Genomic DNA, 26,450 nt, shown 5'->3' with positions numbered 1-26,450 from the left:
TGCACACGTCTGGTAGCACTATAAAAATGAAAAGTAGTAGTAGTAGTAATAGCCATTCTAAAAAGTAGCATATTAAAAAAATAGAACCATTTCACTTGGGGTTTTGAACATTTAAGTGATAACATTTAAAACAGTAACTGCTGATGTTTTCTCCAAAAGCGCTAAAATTCACATGTGTAAGTGCTGAGTTTTAAAAAATCCAAGGGGGAGAGGAGCCATGTAGAAAAATAAAAATTGGATTTTAGAGATGGTGTTAAACACTAGAGAGATAAGCACAGTTGTCCCTTTAATCACTTCTGCTAATCTTAGATCCAAATGAACAGCTAGATGACATGTAAATGTGCTTTGGAGTAGATGGAAATGCTGATGTTTAGATTTTGAGAAGCACGTGTGTATTGCCATTGCAAAATTAAAAAAAAACATGCATACTTTTCATAACCAGCCAGCTCATAACCATAACATATCATCCACATGCTGCAGATCTACACATGTAAGAAGTGGTTTTCTACAATTGCTATTTATACATGTAGGGCATCTACACAATTAAGGGGGGAAGTTATCAATGGACTACTGTTAAATCAGGTTATTTTTTATCACAAGTTGAGTTATTTTAGCACAGGGTCCCATTTTATGGAATGACATGGAGGCATATTTTCAAAGCACTTAGACTTACAAAGTTACATAAAGGGGTGTTTTTGAAAATTCGTCTAAGTTGGATTTTGGACATTTTGTGTAAATCATATCAAATCCAAATAGGAAATATATCCATTTTCGAAAAAAGAAAAATGTCTCTGTTTTTTTCCAAAATACCATTTCGAACAAGTTTTTGAGCTTTGTGCATTTATCTTTATAGGCCATTTTTGAAAAAAAAAAAAAAAAAAAAAACCCAAACAAACCCAACCCCAAAACACACAAGTTAAAAACGAACAAAATCAAGCCATTGGGATGTAGGAGGGGACAGCATTTTTAGCAGATTGGTCCCTCAGGCATCCCAGGAGAGCAATGGGGCATCCTAAGGGGCACTGCTTTGGACTTTATATAAATGCTCCCAGGTATACATCTCACCATTGCTCCATAATCGTGTCTGCTGAGCTTTCCAAAACCCACCCGAAACCCTCTACCCCCAACTGTACACCACTACAATAGCCATTATAGGTAAAGGGAGCACCTATAGGTTGGTTCAATGGGTTTCTGGTGAGTTTTGGAGGCCTCACAGTTTCTTCCACAAGTGCAACAGGTAGGGGAAGGCATGGGTCTGGGTCCACCTGTATACAGTGCTCTGCACCCACCAGTACATTACTCCAGGAACCTGCATGTTGCTCTAATGGACCTGGTTATAACATCTGAGGCTGCTAGAGTGGCTGATGAATCCTATTTTTATTCACATTTTTTGTTGGTGGGAGGGGGTCAGTGACCACTGGGGGAGAAAGGAGGGTCAACCCTGAATCCCTTCAGTGGTCATTTAGGACACCTTTTTGTGTCTTATTCATTAGAAAAACAGGTCTACACCACAACGATGATGATTTCTCCCTAGACAATTTGGTTTTGTTCCATTATGGCTGTAAAACATTCAAGTGTTAGGCAAGCCCTAATTCCACCTTCGATAAGCCCCTGACATGCCCCCTTGTGATTTGGATGCACTGTAGACAAAATTTATAGATAGATATCTGCAAAACAGGTTTCAAAAATACTGATTTGGGTGTTTTGAGAAGAAATCCATCCAAATTGTACTTTATGACACTTTTTGGATGTTTTCTCTTTCAAAAATGAGCTATAGTAACCTAATGATCTTTGTAAGTCTAAATGCTTTGAAAATGAGCCCCACCTTGTGCTAAAATAACCTGACTTGAGGTACAATAATCTGACTTGTGATAAAATAACTCAATTTAACAGTAGCCCATGCTGATAACTCCCCCCCTAGTCATAATGTGCTAGTGAATTTTGAAGTTACACAAGTTGTTTGAAAATTGCCTCCATAACGGCACAACTTTAGGCTGGCTTTTCATGCACATCATAATTCACTGTGTTATGAACTATTGAAATAAATGTACTGTAATCTACATTAGATATAAAATTGATATGTTTGTTATTATATTTAATGACAATAAATATTCAGCAATCTTTTTCATACATTACCTGAGACACAGTAGATCTGCTTGTTAGTTTTGACATCCTCTGAAAAAGGAACAAAAATAAAGTAATTTTACAAAGCACTAGTTTACTGAATTAACTTATTTTTTTCCTATATAATTTTCAAAGAGAAATAACCACAGTAGTTTATGTTTGATAATGTGCTATATATATATATATAAAAAAGATAGTGAAACTACATGAGTTATTTGACACCCAATTCCCTTCATATTTAGGGCAGTCTGAAAGAGAGGAGAAAAACAACCCAGCATGGCATATTTGTCACCATTTAGTGTTTAGGGGTCCAAACACAGTTAATTAAATTGAAATAACACTTCCTTGTTATTGATGCTAATATAACATCTGCAAAAGAATTATTCATGTAAAGAAAACAACACATGCTCTTTAAACATAACAGCCTACACATTTTCATGTGGAATCAAAATGGACGAACAAGCCTCAAGAAACGTTTGGCACTATTTGGTTTTCTGGTCAGAACAATTAATCTACATGCAGCAGCAGCTCATCTGTCAGTGTATATATTAATTTGTGACAGGGCTGACACACATATTGAGCAACAGTTTCTCAGAAGCAATGCATGGATCATTCAGCAGAATAATCAGATATTACAATAAAACAAAAAGCCTTAAGGCTTCAGTAACCTGCATGGTTGGTAAACAGAATTTCTTTTTAGAAAATTTGAAAAGGATGTTGTAGTATGAGACATAGAAACTTGTTAACATTTTTATTTCCATAGGCACAGAAAGAGTAGGGTCAGAATTTTTTTTTTACTATGGATCCCTATGTAAATGAAAGAAATTGTTAAGTTATTTCAAATATGGATTTTTCAGTTTATTCATAAGAAAGTGTTTACTGTTCTGCTCATATTTATAACAGATATATAGAGCATCACTCACAGATGGTGATATTTATTTAGGGATCCTTTTACTAAGGTGCGCTAATGGATTTAGCACACACTAATGATTAGTGTGCCCTAAGGGGTCCTTTTACTAAGATGCGTGTCTACGCGTGCGCAACACATACCAAAATGGAGTTACTGCCCGACTACTGCGTGGCTCTTGCGGTAATTTCATTTTTGGCGCGCATCTGAAAAATATTTTTTATTTTCGGGCGTGCGTAACGGACGTGCACCAAGTGGCATTTGGCGCGCGTAGGTCATTACCACACAATTACCGTGTGAGTCTTTACCGCTAGGTCAATGGCTGGCGGTAAGGTCACAGACCCAAAATGGATGTACGGCAATTTTCACTTTGCCTCACGTCCATTTTCGGCATAAATTTTAAAAAAGGCCTTTTGTATAGGTGGGCTAAAAAATGGATAGGTGCGCACCTTAGTAAAAGGACCCCATAGTTAGTTATTTAGGGGGGAGGTTATTTACTCCTTAAAGCAACTTAAAGGGTCATAATGCTGCCTAGAATGTATAAATGCTCCCAGGTACACATCTCACCATTGCTCCATAATCGTCACTGCTGAGCTTTCCAAAACCCACCCAAAACCCACTACCCCCAACTGTACACCACTACAATAGCCATTATGGGTAAAGGGGGCACCTATATGTCGGTTCAGTGGGTTCATGGTGAGTTTTGGAGGCCTCACAGTTTCTTCCACAAGTGTAACAGGTAGGGGAAGGTATGGGTCTGGGTGCACCTGTATAGGCCTGGGTCCACCGTGGGTTAAGTAGTAAGGAGATGCAAAACATGGAAATGCATGTTTTGCATCTCATTACTATGAAACTACATTAGCACGACTTGCGGTGATACACCACAAGTCATGTTAGGTCCAAAAAATGGCGGTAAAATAACCCCAGCTTTTTGCTGGGGTTATTTCACCACTCGGGAGCATGAGGCCACAAAGTCAGTCAGTTTGTCAGTGCTGATGAAAATGACCTGTTAGCACTTAAAGCAAAACTGGTTATTTTGGGGGTGTTCCAGGGGCAGAGTCAGCACTTGTCCAGTTAAATGCTGATATTCAGGACTTAAACGGCCAAGGTAACTGCATAAACAGGACTGCATAAAAATCAGTCATATCCTTATGCGGTTCACCATATCCAGTTAAGTGCTGAATATCACACTTAACTGGCTATGGTGTAGCCAGTGTTAAAAACTCAGAAATTCAATGATGAAGCCCAGATATGGCCCGGCATTGAATTTGTGGGCCTAGCACCTGCAGTTTTCGGCAAAACACTGAGCACTGCCAGCTGAATTTTGACCCCATAGAAAACAATGACAGATAAAAAAAATATGGCCCATCTATACAAAATGCTAGTCTCTGCTATCCCATTCTCTCCTTTTGAGATCCTCTGTGCTTTCTTGAATTCAGAAACAGTCTGTCTCCACCAATGGGAGGCTGTTCCATCCATTCAACATTTCCTTTCACCTTCATCCCTTGCTCCCTCATTCTAGAGCTTCCTTTTGATTGAAAGAGGTCTGCCCCCTGTGGATTATGCCATAGAGGTACTTAAATATCTCTATCTCATCTCCCCTCTTTCACCTTTCTTTCAAAGTATACATTTATTTATTAGGATTTATTTATTGCCTTTTTGAAGGAATTCGCTCAAGGCGGTGTACAGTAAGAATAGATCAAACATGGGTTAAAGGCAATTACAGCAGTAAAAATATTCAAATAACAATACAAAGTATGGCATAGTATACTACTTAGAATGTCAACACAATGCGTAATAGAACATTTTAACTGATAGTGAAGGGTAAAGAAAAGATGTAACATATAGATAGGTAAGAGAGTAAGAAGAGTTAGAAAGTAAGGTGACTGATTTAAAGAAAGTTGCACATGGGGTCAGAGAGACAGCCAAATATTTTCTCAGCTAGGGTAGGAGTGAATAAACATATTTAGATGTTTACAGGGCCCTTTTACAAAGGTGCGCTGAAAATGGCCTGCGGTAGTGTAGATGCATGTTTTGGGTGAACGCAGAATCATTTTTCAGTGCACCTGTAAAAAAGGTCTTTTTAAAATTTTTGCCAAAAATGGATGTGTGGCAAAATGAAAATTGTGCGCATCCATTTTGGGTCTGAGACCTTACTGCCAGCCATTGACCTAGCGGTAAGGTCTCACTCGATAACGGGGTGCTAATGGTCTATGTTCATAGAATAAAAATTACCGCCTGATTACCACCTGCGCACCAGAAGATAAAAATATTTTCTGGTGCACCTAGCGTACATGTGTCAAAAATGAAATTACCACAAGGACCATGCGGTAGCTGGGCGGTAACTCAAAACTGACACGGCTTAGTAAAAGGGCCCCTTTGTCTGTTCCCAGATGCTTTATTATGAAGACTACTGACCATTTTAGTAGCTACCTCTGGATCAGCTCCATTCTGTTAATATTTTTTGAAGGTGCAGTATCCAGAACTAAAGGAGGTTGCACCAGAGACTTATACAGAAACACTATTACCTATTTTTGTTTGCTGGCCAGTCCTTTCCCAATGCACTTAAGCATCTTTTTGGCTTTTGCTATCACTTTTTCTATCTGATTAGCTACCTTATGATCATCAGATGTGCTAACTCCTAAGTCTTTCTTTTCTTTTGTGCACAGAAATGTTTCATCCTCATATAGCACAAGAATCCTTCGTGCTTTTAAGTTTTTTAATAACTATTCTGGGTGGTTTGTTTCTCTATAAAAAACTGTTTAACAGCTTATCTAGCAGAGTATAAAAAGATGGCGGGAACAAAATGGGGATCATGGAGAGAATGTAATTAACTTGTCTGGTACCACACTTAAGAGTAATTAGATTTGACAGTGTGTTGTTTGTGATAATTTTGGCAAAGAGATTGGCATATAAAGTTTTAATTTTATTGAGAAATTCAGAGGGACATCCAAACCATTCTAAAATTGTGAATAAATAATCCATTCCACCCTATCAAAAGCTTTTTCTGCGTCTAAAGATAAGGCTACTATAGGATCTTAACGAGAATTAGCCAAGTGAGAAATATGCAGAAACAAACGTGTATTGTCACTAATAAGTCTACCTGGCATGAATCCAACTTGGTTGGAATGTATAACTTTTGAACTAATTTTTTTGATTCTGTTTGCTAAAACTTTAGTGTATAATTTATAATGGGACTTCATATACTGCCTTTCTGAGGTTTTTGCAACTACATTCAAAGTGGTTTACATATATTCAGGTACTTATTTTGTGCCTGGGGCAATGGAGGGTTAAGTGACTTGCCCAGAGTCACAAGGAGCTGCAGTGGGAATTGAACTCAGTTCCCCAGGATCAAAGTCCACTGCACTAACCACTAGGCTACTCCTCCACATTTAACAGAGAAATGGGACGATAGTTAGAAACTAACAAAGGGTCTTTATTTGGTTTGGGTATAACAGTGATGATTGCTTCCAAGAATGAGCAATGTGACACATTTTCAGGAGCTAAGGAGTTGAAAAGTGAGAGGAGAATGTGTGAGAGGTCTGATTTGAATAATTTGTAAAATTCTATTGCAATCCCATCTGGTCCCGGAGCTTTCTTTTTGGGAGTATCTCTATTTGCACAATGAAGCTCTAGTTCTGTGGTTTCTTTCTTGAGATTTTCAATGTCTTTGCCTGACCATTTGGGGCCAACTAATGGAGAGATAAAATCAGTAACCTTATTGTGCGTATGAAGGGACAGATTGATACAAATTGGAATAAAAATCATGAAAAGCTTTAGAGATGCCCTCTTTCGATGTATTGATAGTTTGATTAAACAATTTAATGGCAAGAATTTGAACTTTAAGTTGTTTCCTTTTAAGATAGTTTGCTAAAAGGGTACTGCTTTTATCTTTATCTGCATAATATTTAGAATGTAGATCAAAGATTTGCTGCTTTGACTCTGAGGAGTTTGTTTAACTTGTATTTAAGGTTATAAAGAGAATTGAGTAATAAAGGATTACTGGACTGTGTATAATTAGCTTCTACATTTTTAAATTGCAATTCTAATTCAGATATTTGGGCTTTTTCTTGTTTAGCTTTATAGGAAGCTAAAGAGATAAATTTGCCTCTTAAGGCAGCTTTGGACGCTTCCCAAACTGTACTAGGATTTATTGAAGTTGGAGTATTAATTTGAAAAAATTGCTTAATGAAAGATTTGAGTTTTAAGAGAACATCTTCATCAGTAAATTGGAGGGTAATCTCCATAATGGAGACTGTCTAGGAGAAGAAGATGACCAAGACAAAGATAAGGAGACTGGAGCGTGGTCAGAAACTACTGTGGGTGAAATAGAGGAGTCTCTAACTTGTTCAACTAAAGAATTAGAGAATAAAAAGTAGTCCAGTCTTTTAAACTCTGCCAAGCTAACAGCCTTCACCACGTTCTCCGGCAACAAATTCCAGAGTTTAATTACATGTTGGGTGAAGAAAACTTTTCTCTGATTTGTTTTAAATTTACTACACTGTAGTTTCATCGCATGCCCCCTAATCCTAGTATTTTTGGAAAGCGTGAACTGACGCTTCACATCCACCTGTTCCATTCCACTCATTATTTTATATACCTCTATCATGTCTCCCCTCAGCTGCCTCTTCTCCAAGCTGAAAAGCCCTAGCCTCCTTAGTCTTTCTTCATAGGGAAGTCGTCCCATCCCCGCTATCATTTTAGTCGCCCTTCGCTGCACCTGTTCCAATTCCACTATATCTTTCTTGAGATGCGGCGACCAGAAATAAACACAATACTCAAGTTGCGGTCGCACCATGGAGCGATATAACGGCATTATAACATCCTCACACCTGTTTTCCATACCTTTCCTAATAATACCCAACATTCTATTCGCTTTTCGAGCCGCAGCAGCACACTGAGCAGAAGGTTTCAGTGTATTATCGACGACGACACCCAGATCCCTTTCTTGGTCCGTAACTCCTAATGTGCAACCTTGCATGACATAGCTATAATTCGGGTTCTTTTTTCCCACATGCATCACCTTGCACTTGCTCACATTAAACGTCAACTGCCATTTAACAATAATATGCTATGCACACTAAACCTGAAAGAGATAAGAATGGCATAGAGAACTAGGGAAATAGTTCAAGCTAGAGAAAAACTTGAGTGAGTGGGACTGAGAGAAAAGATGAGAGAACACTTAAAGATACCCCTGTAAAGAAAGTGAGAACAGAAGAAAAAAACAGGGAGTAAAAATTGTATATAACCATCTGAAAATGGTAGAGATTGTTAGAATAAAGCAAAAAACAAGGAGGAGGTAAACAGCCTCACGAAACCGTGAGATGAAAAAACATGCGTAAACATGCGTAAACAAGAAATCAGTAAGAGTATGTGTAGATATGTTTGTGATAGCTATCGTAATTAACTAGAGAAAAGATATGAGACAACAAACATATCTATCTAAAGGTACAAGATTGTGCTTATGCTTTAGTCAATTAGCTGTATTAAAGTGAGAAAATGTTTTTATATATTTTTTTAATGTTTAATAACACCTACCCCTAGAGAGATAAGAAAAAAACATTGCAGTCATCATAAATGACGCATAAGTCATGAAAAATAATTAGATCAAATTAACAAAACCTTTTATATGAAACACATTTATCATTCATGAAGTCTGCACTAGCTACTGGAATAGAAGAGAGGACATTATTAACAGCAATATTTATATTAAATACCTGCAGGTATAAAACTTAATGTAATAAGGGGAAGCAAAGACTAAGAGTCCATTCCAGTTGTTTGGAGCTGATCCAGATATTGCTGTAGTTGTCCTGGAGATTCAAAGAATTTCGTGGTGTTATGAAGGGTCACTGCCATGCGGGCAGGATATTGTAATCCATATCTGGCTCCCAGTGATTTAAGACGGGCCCTCGTTTCGAGGAAAGCCTTGCGCTTTCTGGCTGTAGTTTTAGCCAAGTCCGGTACAATTAAGATCCTTTTTCCGTCAAATTTGAGATTTTCAGAATTTCTTGCTGTAGTTAGAATCTGTAATGCTTGAGGAAAGCGCAGTAATTTTGCTACAATAGGACGTGGATGAAGTGCTTCTTGTTTGAGATTTGAAGGAGATCTGTGCGCCCTTTCAAATTATAAGGGGAAATCCAATGATAAATGAAGAATCTGGGGAAGCCATAATGAGAGGAATTTGATCATATCTGATCCTTCCACACCTTCTTTAAGGCCAGTAATTCTAATATTGTTCCTTCTATTTCTATTAGAAAGGTCTTCCAACTCCAGGTCCAACTTGCAAATACGCTGGTCTGTCCTTTCTTGCTTCTGTGCCATATTGAGGGCAGATTCGTCCGCAGGTGTTTCGAGCTTTTCTATTCTGATCTGAAAAACCGAGAGGGAAGAGTTAAGAGCTTGCAATTCCATCTTCAGATCAAAAGTAGTCTGATAGTGTTTAGTTGTAAGTTATTTTAAGGCATGAATTTCTTCCATAAGTATTTCAGAGGTAGAGCATGGCAGTTTTGCTTGAGAAGCTTTCTTTGGCGTCGGAGGATCCATTTTTGATCTCTTTGATCCCGATTACTACTACTACTACTACTATTTAGCATTTCTATAGCGCTACAAGGTGTACGCAGCGCTGCACAAACATAGAAGAATGACAGTCCCTGCTCAAAGAGCTTACAATCTAATAGACAATAAAATTAAAAATAAAGTAAGCAAATCAAATCAATTAATGTGGGTAGGTGGAGGCGAGTGGTTACAAGTGGTTATGAGTCAAAAGCAATGTTAAAGAGGTGGGCTTTCAGTCTAGATTTAAAGGTGGCCAAGGATGGGGCAAGACGTAGGGGCTCAGGAAGTTTGTTCCAGGCGTAGGGTGCAGCGAGACAGAAGGCGCGAAGTCTGGAGTTGGCAGTAGTGGAGAAGGGAACAGATAAGAAGGATTTATCCATGGAGCGGAGTGCATGGGAAGGGGTGTAGGGGAGGACGAGTGTGGAGAGATATTGGGGAGCAGCAGAGTGAGTACATTTATAGGTTAGTAGAAGAAGTTTGAACAGGATGCGAAAACGGATAGGAAGCCGGTGAAGCGACTTGAGGAGAGGGGTAGTATGAGTAAAGTGACCCTGGCGGAAGATGAGATGGGCAGCAGAGTTTTGAACCGATTGGAGTAAGGATAAATAATCCAACTTAGATGACTTAGAAAGCGACATGTTGCAATCGAGAACTGAAACAGGAACATTTGGAAATGAAAACCTGTTTTTTTAAAGTTGATTTTGGTCAATTTTCTAGAAATTACAGGGAGAGAAATCTTCAAGCGTCTAGTCTCATCTGAGGGTCCACAAGCTGCTCAGACTTGGTGACCTACTCTCTCCAGAGTGAACCAGAGAAGACTATTAGAGTTGAGTTAGCTTGATATTATTGTATTAGGGATCCTTTAACTAAGCTGCGGGAAAAAGGGCCCTGCATTAGTGACAGGGGCCATTTTCCCCACATGCCAGGGCCCTTGTTAATGCAGTGAGTAAAAAGCCCCCAAAATAAAACGGTTATGCGGTAAGAAAACTCTTCCCATTGAGGTGGCATCAAGGGCTCCTGCAGTAACTGAGCGGTAACTGGGCAGCGTGAGGTGATGCCCGATTACCACCGGGTTACCACTGCACTAACCATTTCTGGGGTTTTTCCCAGAAATGGCTTGCGCTTGACCCAGAACTACCACCAGCAGTTGTGATGGGCTGGCAGTAGTCCCGAAATAGCAAGAAGTAATCCCACGTTTGGCTTACCCTGCTCTCTAAAAAAAGGGCCACTCAGTTAGGTGTGCGCTCTCTCTGATGTTGTAATAGTAATGTGGGAAAAAGGGTTTGAATACTTGATTTATGTGAGCTGTATGTGTTTTATCATGTTTAGTGAATACATTTTGGATTGTAATAATAATAGTTTATATTAGTCATGTTGAGGGATTGATGTTAGATTTTGACTAATGTTAATATAGACAGTCCTTGTGCTTGTTTAGAAAGTAGTTTACCAGGATACAACAGGGAAGTAAAACAAACATAAAACTGACAAATCTGATGTAGAACTAAAGAAACTTTAATGCATGATATTTTCTTTTTTTTTTAACATTTTTTATTTATCAATTGATTAATTATTACAACCAAGCAAAAACATGTACAGAAAAGTAATGCTATCACATAATAAGATAAAGAAACAATAAGAAAACCTATATTATAATAAAGAAATTAATAATAGGAATACTCAAGTCCATATCATTGGATCCAAAGCTACAAATTGTGGAAATTTACTAAAATAAGGAAAATAAATAAGTAAACAATTATTACGAGACGTGGTAACAGGATTCCACTAATTCAAAAGAGAGCTAAACTATCATAGGAGTCTTTACTGAACCCCTGTGACATGTTTAGTTGCAAGAAATGCTGTGAGATTAGAAGGTTCAGAAAATACATATTTAACAGACTGGTATGTACACATTTACAGGGTTAATGAAGGTAAAAGGTAGCACCAATGTGAAGGACCCCTGGTTTCAGCAATAAAAATTGTTTACATTGTTCCTAGGTATCTCTTGAAATGTCTGTATTCTGAAACTCAAGAAAGTTTTGTCTTTATTATTGAAAAACATTATCATTAACCAATTCTTATCAGGTGCCAAACCCAATGTAGTAACCAAAGTAGAGGCAATAGCCATATCAGTATCAGAGGACTCCAAAACTGCTGATATATCCAAAGGAGGTACATTCTGATCCAAATTTTGATGACCTTCTAAACATTGTTACGGTAAATAATACACTTGGGAGAAAGGTGGAATACTTTCCTCAGAAACACCTAAAATTTCCTTAATGTATCTTTTGAGCATGTCTTTAGGGGTAGTAGCAAAACCCTTAGGAAAATTTAGAAAGCATAAATTGTTACTTCTAATAGTGTTCTCAAACACTTCAGCATTCCTCCTCAAATTAATCAAATGCTTTACAGTAGCAGTTCGAACCTTCTGAAAATCAAACATATTATTACCCTTCTTATCAAGCCATCCACTCAAAGTCTTAGTTTCAGAATTTGTTTTTTTCCAGTTTCCTTTCCAACAAAATTAATCTTTCTTCTAACTTCTAGACCTGGGAGCACAAAGCCTTACCTAAGTCCAATATCAAAGCTCATAGACTATACAAAGTCAGTTCAGAAGGTTTAGCACCTAAAAAAGAAGGAAATTATGTAGAAGTACCTGTTCCAATGACAAAAATACACCTTCCCACTTAGTACCTGCAACCACTGTCTTTCCAACGATGGAAGTTGATACCACAGCAGCCGTTGTTGGAAGACTCAATGTCTTCGGGGTCTCCAGGACACACACTGGAATATTCAGTGCTCCTCATCACTCATGCTCTGCAACACTTCCTGGTAGTAGGGCTGGTGACGCTATCAGCGATGAACTGCTGCTTCGTAGCTGCGGGGGAGGAGCTCTTAAATTGGGGCTAAGAGTGACATCAAGCCAGGATACGCCACAGAGTCTCCACTCACCCCGTGCAGGTCAAGAGGGCTGCTCATTGACTATCGGGATCCTGGTTCTTTGCAATAAGCTATCCATAATGCCATCAACAGGGAGGCTCAGCCACTGACAGTCTCTGGCAACAGACCTTCACCTTCATTTTGGCAAAGTAAGGTAAAGGCCAACACAAAAGCAGAGAAGTGCTACACACGTCTGGTACGTGCAGCCATCTTGAATCTACAATACTGACTTCAATGCATGATATTTTCAACCAGCGTCCATGGCACATAATGATTCGAGATGGCCCTGTTTCGGCAAACAATGTCTGCATCAGGAATCATATGATTTTATAAATAAACAAATTAATTAATTAAAAAATAACTTGCACAATAGGTAAAATAAATATACATCATACATCATAAAATGAAAAGACTGATAGAAAACAGAGAGTAGGGTTAAATGGTCAGTATTCTCAATGGGTAGATAGTGGGGTTCCCCAGGGGTCTGTGCTGGGACCGTTGCATTTTAACATATTTATAAATGATCTAGAGATGGGAGTAACTAGTGAGCAAATTAAATTTGCTGATGACACGAGGAGGGGCATAATCGAACGTTGCCGGCGAAATAGATCGCCGGCGATCTATTTTGGAGGCGGTGCAACAGCTGGCTGGAACCGTATGTTCGAAAAAGATGGTCGGCCATCTTTTTTTTCCGATAATACGGTTTAGCCCGGCCAAATGCCAGAGTTTGCTGGGGTTGAGATCGCCGGTTTTGTTTTTCAGCGATAATGGAACAAACTGCCGGCCACCTCAAACCCGGCGAAATGCAAGGTATTTGGTCATGGGAGGAGTCAGCATTCATAGTGCACTGGCCCCCCTGACATACCGGGACACCAACTGGGCACCCTAGGGGTCAGTGCGGTGGACTTCAGAAAAAGCTCCCACATGCATAGCTCCCTTACTTTGGGTGCTGAGCCCCCCAAAAAAAACCCCCCACTACCCACAAATGTACAACACTACTGTAGCTCTTAGGGGTAAAGGGGGCAACTACATATGGGTACAGTGGGTTTTGGAGGGCTCCCATTTACCAGCACAAGTGTTACAGGTGGGGGGAGGGGTTGGGCCTGGGTCCGCCTGCCTTAAGTGCACTGCGGTACCCACTAAAAGTGCTCCAGGGACCTGCATACACACAGGCCTCTAGGACTTGTTGCTGCTGTATAACCTTGGCACACCAGTTGACACCTGAAGACTAATCTCTTTGAAAAAGTCCTTTATTTGAATAAGCACGTTTACTCACAGTTAACTGCAGATCAGAGGCTGTGCCCTACTGGCAAAGAGTCTCCCTGGTACTGAGATTAGCAGGTCAGAGCCACTACCCCATGGACTACCGGAAACAAAACTGGACACACTCTGACCCAGTTAGCAGGGGGAAAAGCACCATGGGACTAGAGCCCACTACCCTACACCCACTACAATGCATTGCTGATGTGACTCTGCAGTGCACCTAACAGAAAAGGTGTCACACTCACTCGAGAGCCACATCACAACCAGGGAAAGGCTGTCAGAGGATAGAACACATTCTGCTGTCATGGAGGTGGGTACGGCATTTGAGGTTGGCATACAGGCTGGCAAAAAAGGTTTTTAGTTTTATTGTTTTAGTGTGGGAAGGGGTTGGTGACCACTGGGGGAGTACGGGGAGGTCATCCCCTATTCCTTCCGGTGGTCATCTGGTCAGTTGGGGCACCTTTTTGAGGCTTGGTCGTGAAAATTAAAGGGCCATGTAAACCCGGCGAAATACTGCTGAACGTCGCTATTTTTTTCCATTATCCGTGAAAGCCGGCCATCTGGTAGCCACGCCCATGCTGCTCATGTCCCGTCTTCGCTACGCCGCCGACACGCCCCCTTGAACTTTTGCTGGCGAGGCGACGGGAAAGTGGCAATGCTGTCAAAAAAGCCGCTTTTGATTATACCGATTTGGCCGCTTTTGAGAGATCACCGGCCATCTCCCGATTTATGGCCAGCGATCACTTTCGAAAATAAGCTTGAAAGTTATTCAAAGTTCTTAAATCACAAGAGGATTATGAAAAATTACAAAAGGACGTTACGAGACTGGGCATCCAAATGGCAGAAGACATTTAATGTGAGCAAGTGCAAAGTGATGCATGTGTGAAAGTGGAACCTGAACTATAGTTACGTGATGCAAGGTTCCACATTAGGAGTCACTGACCAGGAAAAGGATCTAGATGTCATCATTGATAATATGTTAAAACCCCCTTTTTTTCTGAGAAGTTCCGAGAGAAGAGGACATTTCTCTGGTAAGTGAACGCTGTTTTGCTTTGTGCTTTGGGGTTTAAAGGAGGAATTATAGGTTAGGGTTAGGCAAAATAAAAATATAAAAAGCAAATTTTATCAACTAATCTCCATAGTCTTTTCCACTTAGTTTAAAAAACTTTGTACAACAGCATTAGCAGATAGAATCTAGCAGACACTGCAGGACCTACTTTAGTATTAAGGGGGGAATAAAAAAGAGAGAGAGAGAGAGAAAAGCAAGCATCATTAACAGGTTCCCATGAAGGGGCATAATTGAATGGGGCGCCCAAGTTTTGCTGAGGACATCCTCACAGGACGTCCCCATGAAGGGGCAGGGAAACTCGTATTATCGAAAAAAGATGGGCGTCCATGTTTCGTTTTGATAATACGGTCAGGGATGCCCAAATCTCAACATTTAGGTCGACCTTAGAGATGGTCGTCCCCGGTTTTCAGCGATAATGGAAACCAAGGACGCCCATCTCAGAAACGACCAAATCCAAGCCCTTTGGTCATGGGAGGAGCCAGCATTCATAGTGCACTGGTCCCCCTGACATGCCAGGACACCAACTGGGCACCCTAGGGGGCACTGCAGTGGACTTCACAAATTGCTCCCAGGTGCATAGCTCCCTTACCTTGGGTGCAGAGCCCCCAAAACCCACTCCCCACAACTGTACAACACTAACATAGCCCTAAGGGGTGAAGGGGGCACCTACATGTGGGTACAGTGGGTTTCTGGTGAGTTTTGGAGGGTTCGCTGTTTCCTCCACAAACGTAACAGGTAGGGGGGTATGGGCTTGGGCTGCTTATCTGAAGTGCACTGCAGTATCCAATAAAACTGCTCCAGGGACCTGCATACTGCTGTCAGGGAGCTGGGTATGAAATTTGAGGCTGGGAAAAAATATTTTAAAAGTTTTTTTTAGGGTGGGAGGGGGTTGGTGACCACTGGGGGAGTAAGGGGAGGTCATCCCCAATTCCATCTGGTGGTCATTGGGTCAGTTTGGGTATCTTTTTGAGGCTTGGTCATAAGAAAAAATGGACCAAGTAAAGTCGACCAATTGCTCGTCAGGGACGCCCTTCTTTTTTCCATTATTGGCCAAGGACACCCTTTTGTTAAGCACGCCCCAGTCCCACCTTCTGTATGCTTCCGACATGCCCCCATGAACTTTGGTCATCCCCACGATGGAAAGCAGTTGAGGACGCCCAAAATCGGCTTTCGATTATGCCGATTTGGGCGACTCTGGGAGAAGGACGCCCATCTCCCAATTTGTGTCGAAAGATGAGCACCCTTCTCTTTGGAAAATAAGCCTGATTATTATTTATTATTATTATTATTATTTATTACATTTGTATCCCACATTTTCCCACCTCTTTGCAGACTCAATGTGGCTTACAATACATCATGAATAGTGGAGATATATAAGAGATAAACAATTTAGTATTATATTAACATGATAATGATGGAGCATGAATTATATAACAAGCAAATAGTAAAGACAATACTAGGTATGTGTGAAGGAGTTCATATTTGTTGGTCTTTGGGGTATATCTTGTTAAAGAGATGGGTCTTCAATAGTTTGCGGAAGTTGGTTAGTTCATGGATCAATTTCAGGTTCCGCGGCAGTGCGTTCCAGAATTGTGTGCTCAAGTAGGAGAAGGTTGACGCATGCATTAATTTGTATTTTAACCCTTTGCAGTTGGGGAAATGAAGGTTGAGGAATGTGCGGGACGATGTCTTGGCGTTCCTAGGTGGTAAGTCTATCAGGTCTGACATGTAGGCTGGGGCATCTCCATGAATGATTTTGTGGACCAGGGTGCATATTTTGAACATAATGCGTTCTTTAAGAGGGATCCAATGCAGCTTTTCTCATAGGGGTTTAGCACTCTCATATTTTGTTTTACCGAATATGAGTCTAGCTGCCGTGTTCTGGGCTGTCTGTAGTTTCTTGATTATTTGTTCTTTGCAGCCAGCGTAGAGTGCATTGCAGTAGTCTAAATGACTGAGTACCATTGATTGTACCAGACCTCGGAAGACGTTCCTTGGGAAGAAAGGTCTTACTCTTTTTAGTTTCCACATTGAGTTGAACATCTTCTTGGTTGTGTTTTTTGCATGATTCTCAAGTGTTAGATGTCGATCAATGGTGACTCCAAGAATTTTTAGAGTGTCCGAGATTGGAAGATTCAGTGTGGGTGTGTTAATGGTGGTGAAATTGTTCGTGTTATGTTGAGAGGTGAGTATTAGGCATTGGGTTTTTTCTGCATTGAGTTTCAGCCGAAACGCGTCCGCCCATGAATGCATGATATGTAGACTTTGGTTGATGTCACTGGAAATTTCCTTTAGATCTTGTTTGAATGGGATGTAGATCGTTATGTCGTCTGCGTAGATGTATGGGTTGAGGTTTTGGTTTGATAGTAGTTTGGCCAAGGGTATCGTCATTAGGTTGAATAAGGTCGGTGAGAGGGGGGATCCCTGTGGGACTCCACATTCAGGTGTCCATGTGGCTGATGTAGTTGAATTAGATGTCACTTGGTATGATTGTGTGGTTAGGAACCCCTTGAACCAATTGAGAACGTTGCCACCTATTCCGAAGTACTCAAGGATATGTAGCCTGATTGTGTACAAACCCTTTTCCCATAGTTTTAAACTGAAATTTTCTCTAGAAATAAGCATTTTCCCCATAGTTTTAAACTGAAACCTTTTCTAGAGGTAGAAACTAAACAGCCAAAAACTCTTGTTCTAAAAGGCAGTTATTTTCTGTTCCTTGGCTGCTGGAGATGTAGCTCATCCAGCAACCTCAATTAAGTGTTAATTAAGGTGTGGGGAAGTAGAATACTTGCATAGGTTGCTGAGTCAGCTTCAAAGAGCCTGTTTAAAAAAGACCCCTTAGATTCAAAACTATATAAAGAGGAAAGGTCCCACTGAACTTTCTTTCTGAGAAGAGGACATTTCTCTGGTAAGTGAACGCTATTTTGCTTTGTGCTTTGGGAACTTAAAGATTGGGGTTTAAAGGAGGAAGTGTAGGTTAGTGTTAGGCAAAATAAAAATATATAAAAGCAAATTTTATCAACTAATCTCCATGGTCTTTCCCACTTAGTTTTAAAAACTTTGTACCACAGCATTAACAGAATCTAGCAGCACTGCAGGAACTAGTTTAGTCTGCCCACCCTACTACTACTATTTAGCACTTATATAGCGCTACAAAGTGTACGCAGCGCAGCACAAACATAGAAGAAAGACAGTCTCTGCTCAAAGAGCTTACAATCTAATAGACAAAAATAAAGCAAACAAATCAATTAATGTGTAGAGGAAAGAGGAGAGGAGGGTAGGTAGAAGTGAGAGTTTACAGGTGGTTACGAGTCAAAAGCAATGTTAAAGAGGTGGGCTTTCAATCTAGATTTAAAGGTGGTAAAGGATGGTGCAAGACGCAGGGGCTCAGGAAGTTTATTCCAGGCATAGGGTGCAGCGAGACAGAAGGAGCGAAGTCTGGAGTTGGCAGTAGTGGAGAAGGGACAACTCTTCATTTATAGTCAGTTATTGTAATTAGGGTAACAAGCAAGTAGTGCTCTTACAGAGTTTTAAATACATTTCATTACTACCTAAGAAGAAAACACTAAATAAATCATACAATATACTATCCTGCTTATAATTGAACGAGAAAAACGCCCAAGTTCCGACCTAAATCGGGAGATGGACGTTTATCTCACAAAAATGAATAACACGGTATAATCAAAAGCCAAACTTGGACGTTTTCAACTGCACTCCATCGCGGAAGCGTACAAAGTTGACGGGGGCGTGTCGGAGGCGTGGTGAGGGCAGGACTGGGGCATGGTTATCACCCGAACAGAGATGGGCACCTTTCGTCGATAATGGAAAAAAAGTATGCGTTTGTAGCTAGAATTTAGGGCACTTTTCCTGGACCCTGTTTTTTCACGAATAAGGCCCAAAAAGTGCCCTAAATGACCAGATTACCACCAGAGGGAATCGGGGATGACCTCCCCTGACTCCCCCAGTGGTCACTAACCCCCTCCCACCACAAAAAATGATGTTTCACAACTTTTTATTTTCACCCTCAAATGTCATACCCACCTCCCTGGCAGCAGTATGCATGTCCCTGGAGCAGTTGTTAGGGGGTGCAGTGGACTTCAGGCAGGTGGACACAGGCCCATTCCCCCCCTACCTTTTACAATTGTGCTGCTTAATGCTTAGTCGTCCAACCCCCCCAAACCCACTGTACCCACATGTAGGTGCCCCCCTTCACCCCTTAGGGCTATAGTAATGGTGTAGTGTTGCGGGCAGTGGGTTTTGAGGGGGATTTGGGGGGCTCAACACACAAGGGAAGGGTACTATGCACCTGGGAGCTCTTTTACCTTTTTTTTTGTTTTTGTAAAAGTGCCCCCTAGGGTGCCCGGTTGGTGTCCTGGCATGTGAGGGGGACCAGTGCACTACGAATCCTGGCCCCTCCCACGAACAAATGCCTTGGATTTATTCGTTTTTGAGCCGGGCGCTTTCATTTTCCATTATCGCTGAAAAGCAAAAACACCCAGCTCACAAATTGTCGAATAAAACATGGACGTCTATTTTTTTTTTTTAAATACGGTTCGGTCCGCCCCTTCACGGACCCGTTCTCGGAGATAAACGCCCATGGAGATAGACGTTTTCGTTCGATTATGCCCCTCTATATAAACTAAAAGACACTTTTATATTAGGCTAATATCCTTAATACTGTAGCAAGTTTTAAATTATTGAAAAACTCAAAAGCACTAAGATGGAGTCAGCAGTCCAGCAGCGAGAGGGGTGCTATCCAGTCTTTTGCATTGAGTGTCACATGTATGATTATTTCCCAGTTGATGAGAAGTCATATGTATGTGCCCAATGAAAAGAGCTCCTAGCTCTCAGAGAACGTGTCCATTCTCTTTAGGCTTGAGTATCAGACTTGGTGGAGCTGAGGGAGACAGAGAGGTACATAGAGGAGACCTACAGGATGTTGTAGAGAAGTCCCACCTCCAGTCTGGTAGTCCCTGTGCTATTTTGGAGAAGGGAGGTCTCCTAGAAGGAGAGCATCACCCTGGTGAAGAAGGAAGAACTACTGTAGCCAGGACCTGCCCACCAGGGGATGTACTATCCTCTCGCACCGAGGATATGTCTCCAAGGGCCAGATGCACTAAACTTAACAAGCCATTAACGAGCAAGTATTAAACCTTGGCATGCACTAAAGGCCATATTTCTATCATGGTAGCAGCTAACGAAAATGGAATGCAGATGATTATAATGAGCTGCACTACCATTGCAAGGCTATTATAATGAGATGCACTAACGTTTACCAATTCCCCTTACCGTGGAAAACCTAACATGAGGTCTGCACCTCTCGTTAGGTTGGGGCTGCTGTGAACGGACCCATGGAGACCAGTGGGAAAAAAGCCTAACACCCATGTAAAAAAAAAAAAAGAACAAGCTGCGTGTCCCAAGTGCTCATCAGGGACGTCCTTGCACTTGGCTTTCATTTTTCCCTTCTGACGCCGACGCCCCCCCCCGAGGTTGCCGCCACTCCCCCTCCCCCCTGCATTGAAATGACAGCTTCCCGCAGCCCTGGCCCCCCTGCCATCCTCCGCACCCCCGTGGCCCCATCCCCACCACCCCCTTGAGTTCATCGCCGTCACCGCTCCCCCATTCACCCGCCCCCTCCATCTGCCACCGGGCCGGGCCCTCATAGCGCCTCTCACCTCCGTGTGAAGGCGCTGCAGCAGGCAACAGCTGATCGCCTCCCTTCGGACTTCTCTCCTTTCCTCCCTGGCCCGCCCTCGTCTGATGTAAGTAGCTTATGTAAGTAACTTACATCAGACGAGGGCGGGCCAGGGAGGAAAGGAGGGAATTCTGAAGGGAAGTGATCAGCTGTTGCTTGCTGCAGCGCCTTCACACTGAAATGAGAGGTGCTGTGAGGGCCTGGCCTGGTGGCAGACGGAAGGGGCGGGTGGAAGGGGGGAGCGGCAGCGGTGATGTCCTCAGGGGGGCGGTGCCTCGGGGGTGCGGAGGATGGCGGGGAGCCCGGGGCTGCGGGAAGTTGTCATTTCAATGCAGGGGGAGGGGGGGAGCAGCGGCGATCTCGGGGGGGGGGGGGGGGGGGGGCAAAGGACGTCCATAGGCACAGTTCGTCTTTTTTTATATATAGTGATGGATGTCCATAAAGGACATCCTTGGCAGGCGCAGAGCAGCCAGCATAGCGCTTGGCTGCCCTGCGCATGCTCGACCGGCCGACTGGCCGACTGTTTAACGATGGAATAGAGAATGCAAGTGAGCTACAACGAGCAGCTTATTTGCATTCCTATTCCTTGATGCATGCCCGTTCTTTACCGATTCCCTTTCCTTACCGATTCGCTAAGGGAATCGGTAAGGGAAGGGCTTTAATGATTTTTTAGTGCATCTTTCCCCAAGTGCTGACCGGGAGGGAAAGGTTAGGACAGTGGCTGTAGTTGGCGATTTGATCATTAGGCATATAGATAGCTGGGTGGTTGGTGGACATGAGGATCGCCTGGTGATTTACCTGCCTGGTGCGAAGGTGGCGGACCTCACGCGTCACCTAGATAGGATTTTAGATAGAGCTGGGGAGGAGCTGGCTGTCTTGGTACATGTGGGTACTAATGACATAGGAAAATGTGGGAGAGAGGTTCTGGAAGCCAAATTTAGGCTCTTAGGTAGAAAGCTCAAATCCAGATCCATGCACAGGGCCCAAGAGACAGGCAGAGCTCCAGAGTCTCAATGTGTAGATGAGACGATGGTGCAGGGAGGAGGGTTTCAGATTTGGTAGGAACTGGGCAACATTCTGGGGAAGGGGGAGCCTATTCTGAAATGATGGGCTCCACCTTAACCAGGGTGGGTCCAGGCTGCTGGCATCGGCATTTAAAAAGGAGATAGAGCAACTTTTAAACTAGAAATGGGGGGAAGGCCGACAGTCGCTCAAAAGCGCATGGTTTGGGATAAGTTATCTTTTAAAGATATCACCAAAACAGGGAAGATAGGGTATCCTGACAGTGAGTTTGCAAAAGAGACCGTAGTAGATCAGGTGTCCTTAAATAAAAATAAAACTCAGACAAAAGATTGCAAATTAATACTGTCAAGTACTAAGCATCATGTAAATAGGAACAACAAACATACTTTGAAATGTCTATATGCGAATGCCAGGAGCCTAAGAAATAAGATGGGAGAGTTAGAATATATTGCACTAAATGAAAAATTAGATATAATAGGCATCTCTGAGACCTGGTGGAAGGAGGATAACTAGTGGGACACTGTCATACCGGGGTAAAAATTATATCGTAGTGATAGGGTGGATCGAATTGGTGGAGGGGTAGCATTGTATATTAAGGAGAGCCTTGAATCAAATAGATTGAAAATTCTGCAGGAAACAAAATACTTCTTGGAATCACTGTGGATTGAAATTCCATGTGTAAAGGGGAAAAGGATAGTGATAGGAGTGTACTACCGTCCGCCTGGCCAGGATGAACAGACGGATGCAGAAATGTTAAAGGAAATTAGGGACGCAAACAAACTGGGTAACACAATAATAATGGGTGATTTCAATTACCCCGATATGACTAGGTAAATGTAACATTGGGGCACGCTAGGGAGGTAAAATTCCTTGAGGAAATCAAGGACAGCTTTATGGAGCGGCTGGTACAGGAGTCAACGAAAGAAGGAAAAATTCTAGACCTAGTCCTTAGTGGAGTGCATGATCTGCTGCGGGAGGTAATGGTGCTGGGGCTGCTTGATAACAGTGATCATAATATGATCGGATTTGATATTAGCTTTGAAGTAAGTATATATAGGAAATCAAATACGTGAGCATTTAACTATATAAAAGGAGACTATGATAAAATGAGAAGAATGGTGAAAAACAAAATTAGAGGAGCAACTGCGAGGGTCAAAAATTTACATCAGGTGTGGATGCTGTTCAAAAACACCATCCTGGAAGCCCAGGCCAAATGTATTCCACGTATTAAAAAAGGAGAACGGAAGACCAAATGACAGCCGGCATGGTTAAAAAGTGAGGAGAAGGAAGCTATTAGAGTTAAAAGAAAATCCTTCAGAAAATGGAAGAAGGAGCCAACTGAAAATAATAAGGAATGTCAAGACAAATGCAAAGTACTGATAAGGGAGGCCAAGAGGGACTTCGAAAAAAAGATTGCGTTGGAGGCAAAAACACATAGTAAAATTTTTTTAGGTATATTAAAAGCAGGAAGCCGGCAAAAGAATCGATTGGACCGCTAGATGACTGAGGGGTAAAAGGGGAAATCAGGGAAGACAAAGCCGTAGCAGAGAGATTAAATGAATTCTTTGCTTCGGTCTTCAACGAGGAAGATTTGGGTGGGATACTGGTGCCGGAAATGGTATTCGAAGCTGAAGAGTCAGAGAAACTTAATGAATTCTCTGTAAACCTGGAGGATGTAATGGGGCAGTTCTACAAACTGAAGAGTAGCAAATCTCCTGGACCGGATGGTTTTCATCCCAGAATACTGATAGAACTGAAAAATGAGCTTGTGGAGCTATTGTTAGTAATATTTAATTTATCCTCAAAATCAAGTGTGGTACCGGAAGATAGGAAGGTGGCCAATGTAAAGCCGATTTTTAAAAAAGGTTCCAAAGGAGATCCGGGAAATTATAGACCGATGAGTCTGATGTCGGTGCCAGGCAAAATGGTAGAGACTATTATTAAGAACAAAATTACAGAGCATATTCAAAAGCATGGATTAATGAGACAAAGAGGGGCATAATCAAACGGCGCCGCCGAAATCGATCGCCGGCAATCTATTTTGACGGCGCCGCAACAGCTGGCCGGAACCGTATTATCAAAAAAGATGGCCAGCCAACTTTTGTTTCGATAATACGGTTGGGGCCAGCCAAATGCCACAGATCGCCGGGTTTGAGATGGCCAACTTTGTTTTTCAGCGATAATGGAAACTGGAACCGGCCATCTCAAACCCGGCCAAATCCAAGGCATTTGGCCGTGGGAGGGGCCAGCATTCGTAGTGCACTGGTACTTCTGGATGTTTAGATCTTGCTGATCAGTTATGTTATGACTTACTTGTTCAGGAGTGCTGTATTTTGTGATACTGTTTTGAGAAATGTTCAAGAAAGACTTCATACAAATGAAAAAAGTCCCTGCCATGCATTTTCCCTTGATGGCTGTCTTTCTCTCCGAAAGTGCACTTCTCTTAATGGCCGTTTTTCTCCCTGACCAGGGAAATCAAAAGTTTTTGCACACTGCTTTTTTTGTAGTAACAGTGGGATTTGAACCAGCCACCTCTGCATTATAAGACTAGTGATGTAACCACTTGGCCACAGCTCCACTTACTTGAGTGTCCCTCCCTTTTGATTATACCCCTCCACGTCTCTCTCAGCCACTCACAGACAGCTTAACGCACTGTGATTGGCTGAGAGAGACCTGAAGGGGTATAATCAAAAGGGAGGGACAACCAAGTAAGTGGAGCTGTGGCCAAGTGGTTACATCTTGGCTCTTGTAATGTGGAGGTGGCTGGTTCAAAAAAAACTGTGAGTAAAAACTGTTTTGATTTCCCTGTTTGGGGAGAAAGCCGGCCATTAAGAGAAAGACGGCTATTAAGGAAAGTGCACGTCAGGGACGGCCATCAAGGGAAAATGAACGTCAGGGACTTTTTTAATTTGTATGAAGTCTTTCTTGAACATTTCTCTAAACAGTATCACAAAATACAGCACTCCAGAACAAGTAAGTCATAACATAACTAATCAGCAAGATCCTTTTTTTTTTTTTTACGAGCTGGCCGACTGGCTTCCCCTCCTAGGAAGGAAATGTTTTAAAGGTTTTTTTTTGGGTGGGAGGGGGTTGGTGACCACTGGAGGAGTATGGGGAGGTCATCCCCGATTCCTTCCGGTGGTCATCTGGTCAGTTTGGGCATCTTTTTGAGACTTGGTCGTGAAAATAAATAGACCAAGTAAAACCGGCCAAATGCTCGTCATCGCCGGTTTTCTTTTTTCCATTCTCAGCTGAAGCCGGCCATCTCGTAAGCACGCCCACATCCCGCCTTCACTACCCTGCCAACACGCCCCCTTGAAGTTTAGCCGCCTCCGCGACGGAATGCCGGCGAGTGTGTCCAAAAATTGGCTTTCGATTATACTGATTTGGCCGGTTTTAGGAGATGGCCGGCCATCTCCCGATTTGTGTCGGAAGATGGCCGGCTATCACTTTCGAAAATAAGGTGATCAATAGAAATCAAACAAAATAAAACATGGAAAAGAAAATAAGATGATACCTTTTTTATTGGACATAACTTAATACATTTCTTGATTAGCTTTCGAAGGTTGCCCTTCTTCGTCAGATCGGAAATAAGCAAATGTGCTAGCTGACAGTGTATATAAGTGATAAATAAGGTGGAAAGTCAACTTGGATTTAGGGAAATCTTGCCTCACCAATCTACTACATTTCTTTGAAGGGGAGAACAAACGTGGATAAAGGTGAGCTGGCTGATATTGTGTATCTGGATTTTCAGAAGGTGTTTGACAAAGTACCTCATGAAAGACTCCAGAGGAAATTGGAGAGTCATGGGACAGAAGGTAGTGTTCTATTGCGGATTAAAAACTGGCTAAAAGATAGAAAACAGAGAGTAGGGTTAAATGGTCAGTATTCTCAATGGAGAATGGTAGTTAGTGGGGTTCCCCAGGGGTCTGTGCTGGGACCGCTGCTTTTTAAGTTGAATTTCTTTTATTGGTTTTCAATACAAATATAAGCAAGAGCTCACAACATAACAACAAGCAATATGCTACAAAGTATGGCAACACTGGAGCTCACATTTAAGAAGTAGCAATCTACATCCAGAATCAAATTAAGTGAAAACAAGAGAGAGAGAGGAAAGAGGAAAAGTAGAGGGAAAGGGGAGGGGGCTGGAGTATACAAATCAAAGTATAAAGCATGCATATGCCATAAAATATATCAAATTTAGTACTTATCTTTGTACCGTATCAAAATAAGAGACAAGTGGTAGCCATTTTTCCCTATATGAAGCAAAACGAGAAGATTTCTTTGCAAAGTGTGATTCGAATTTGAAAATTTGGAGCACTAAGTTCCACCATTCCTGGTAGGTAGCCTGATGTAAAGACTTCCAATGGGAGAAGATTACCTTCAATACTAAAGAAACCATGATGCTAACAAGAGCCCCTTCACTAGGAGTCAGCAGATAGTTGGGTAGATAGTGGGGTTCCCCAGGGGTCTGTGCTGGGACTGCTGCTTTTTAACATATTTATGAATGACCTAGAGATGGGAGTAACTAGTGAGGTAATTAAATTTGCTGATAACACAAAGTTATTTACAGTCGTTAAAAAGCGGGAGGATTGTGAAAAATTAAAAGAGGACCTTACAAGACTGGGAGATTGGGCGTCTATTATTATTATTATTAGCATTTGCATAGCGCTACCAGACGCACGCAGTGCTGAACACCTGACACAAAGAGACAGTCCCTGCTCAAAAGAGCTTACAATCTAAATAAATGGCAGATGAAGTTTAATGTGAGCAAGTGCAAAGTGATGCATGTGGGAAAGAGGAACCCAATTATAGCTACGTCATGCAAGGTTCCACGTTAGGAGTCACGGACCAAGAAAGGGATCTAGGTGTCGTCG

General features: G+C 41.9%; 1 protein-coding gene across 1 annotated transcript in view; it reads right to left on the bottom strand.

Moving 5' to 3' along the window:
• The window catches only part of KCNH8 (potassium voltage-gated channel subfamily H member 8), a 588,306-nt gene that overhangs the window by 79,236 nt on the left and 482,620 nt on the right, over window positions 1-26,450 (bottom strand). The window contains exon 12 of the mRNA XM_030202709.1: window positions 2,137-2,175. Within this exon, the coding sequence (XP_030058569.1) occupies window positions 2,137-2,175 (39 nt within the window). The remainder of the gene's footprint in view (window positions 1-2,136; window positions 2,176-26,450) is intronic.

Source organism: Microcaecilia unicolor, chromosome 1 (assembly GCF_901765095.1).
Source record: "Microcaecilia unicolor chromosome 1, aMicUni1.1, whole genome shotgun sequence".
Taxonomy (NCBI): domain Eukaryota; kingdom Metazoa; phylum Chordata; class Amphibia; order Gymnophiona; family Siphonopidae; genus Microcaecilia; species Microcaecilia unicolor.
Note: the sequence above shows the minus strand (reverse complement) of the source record. Positions and strands in the feature narration are given on the sequence as shown.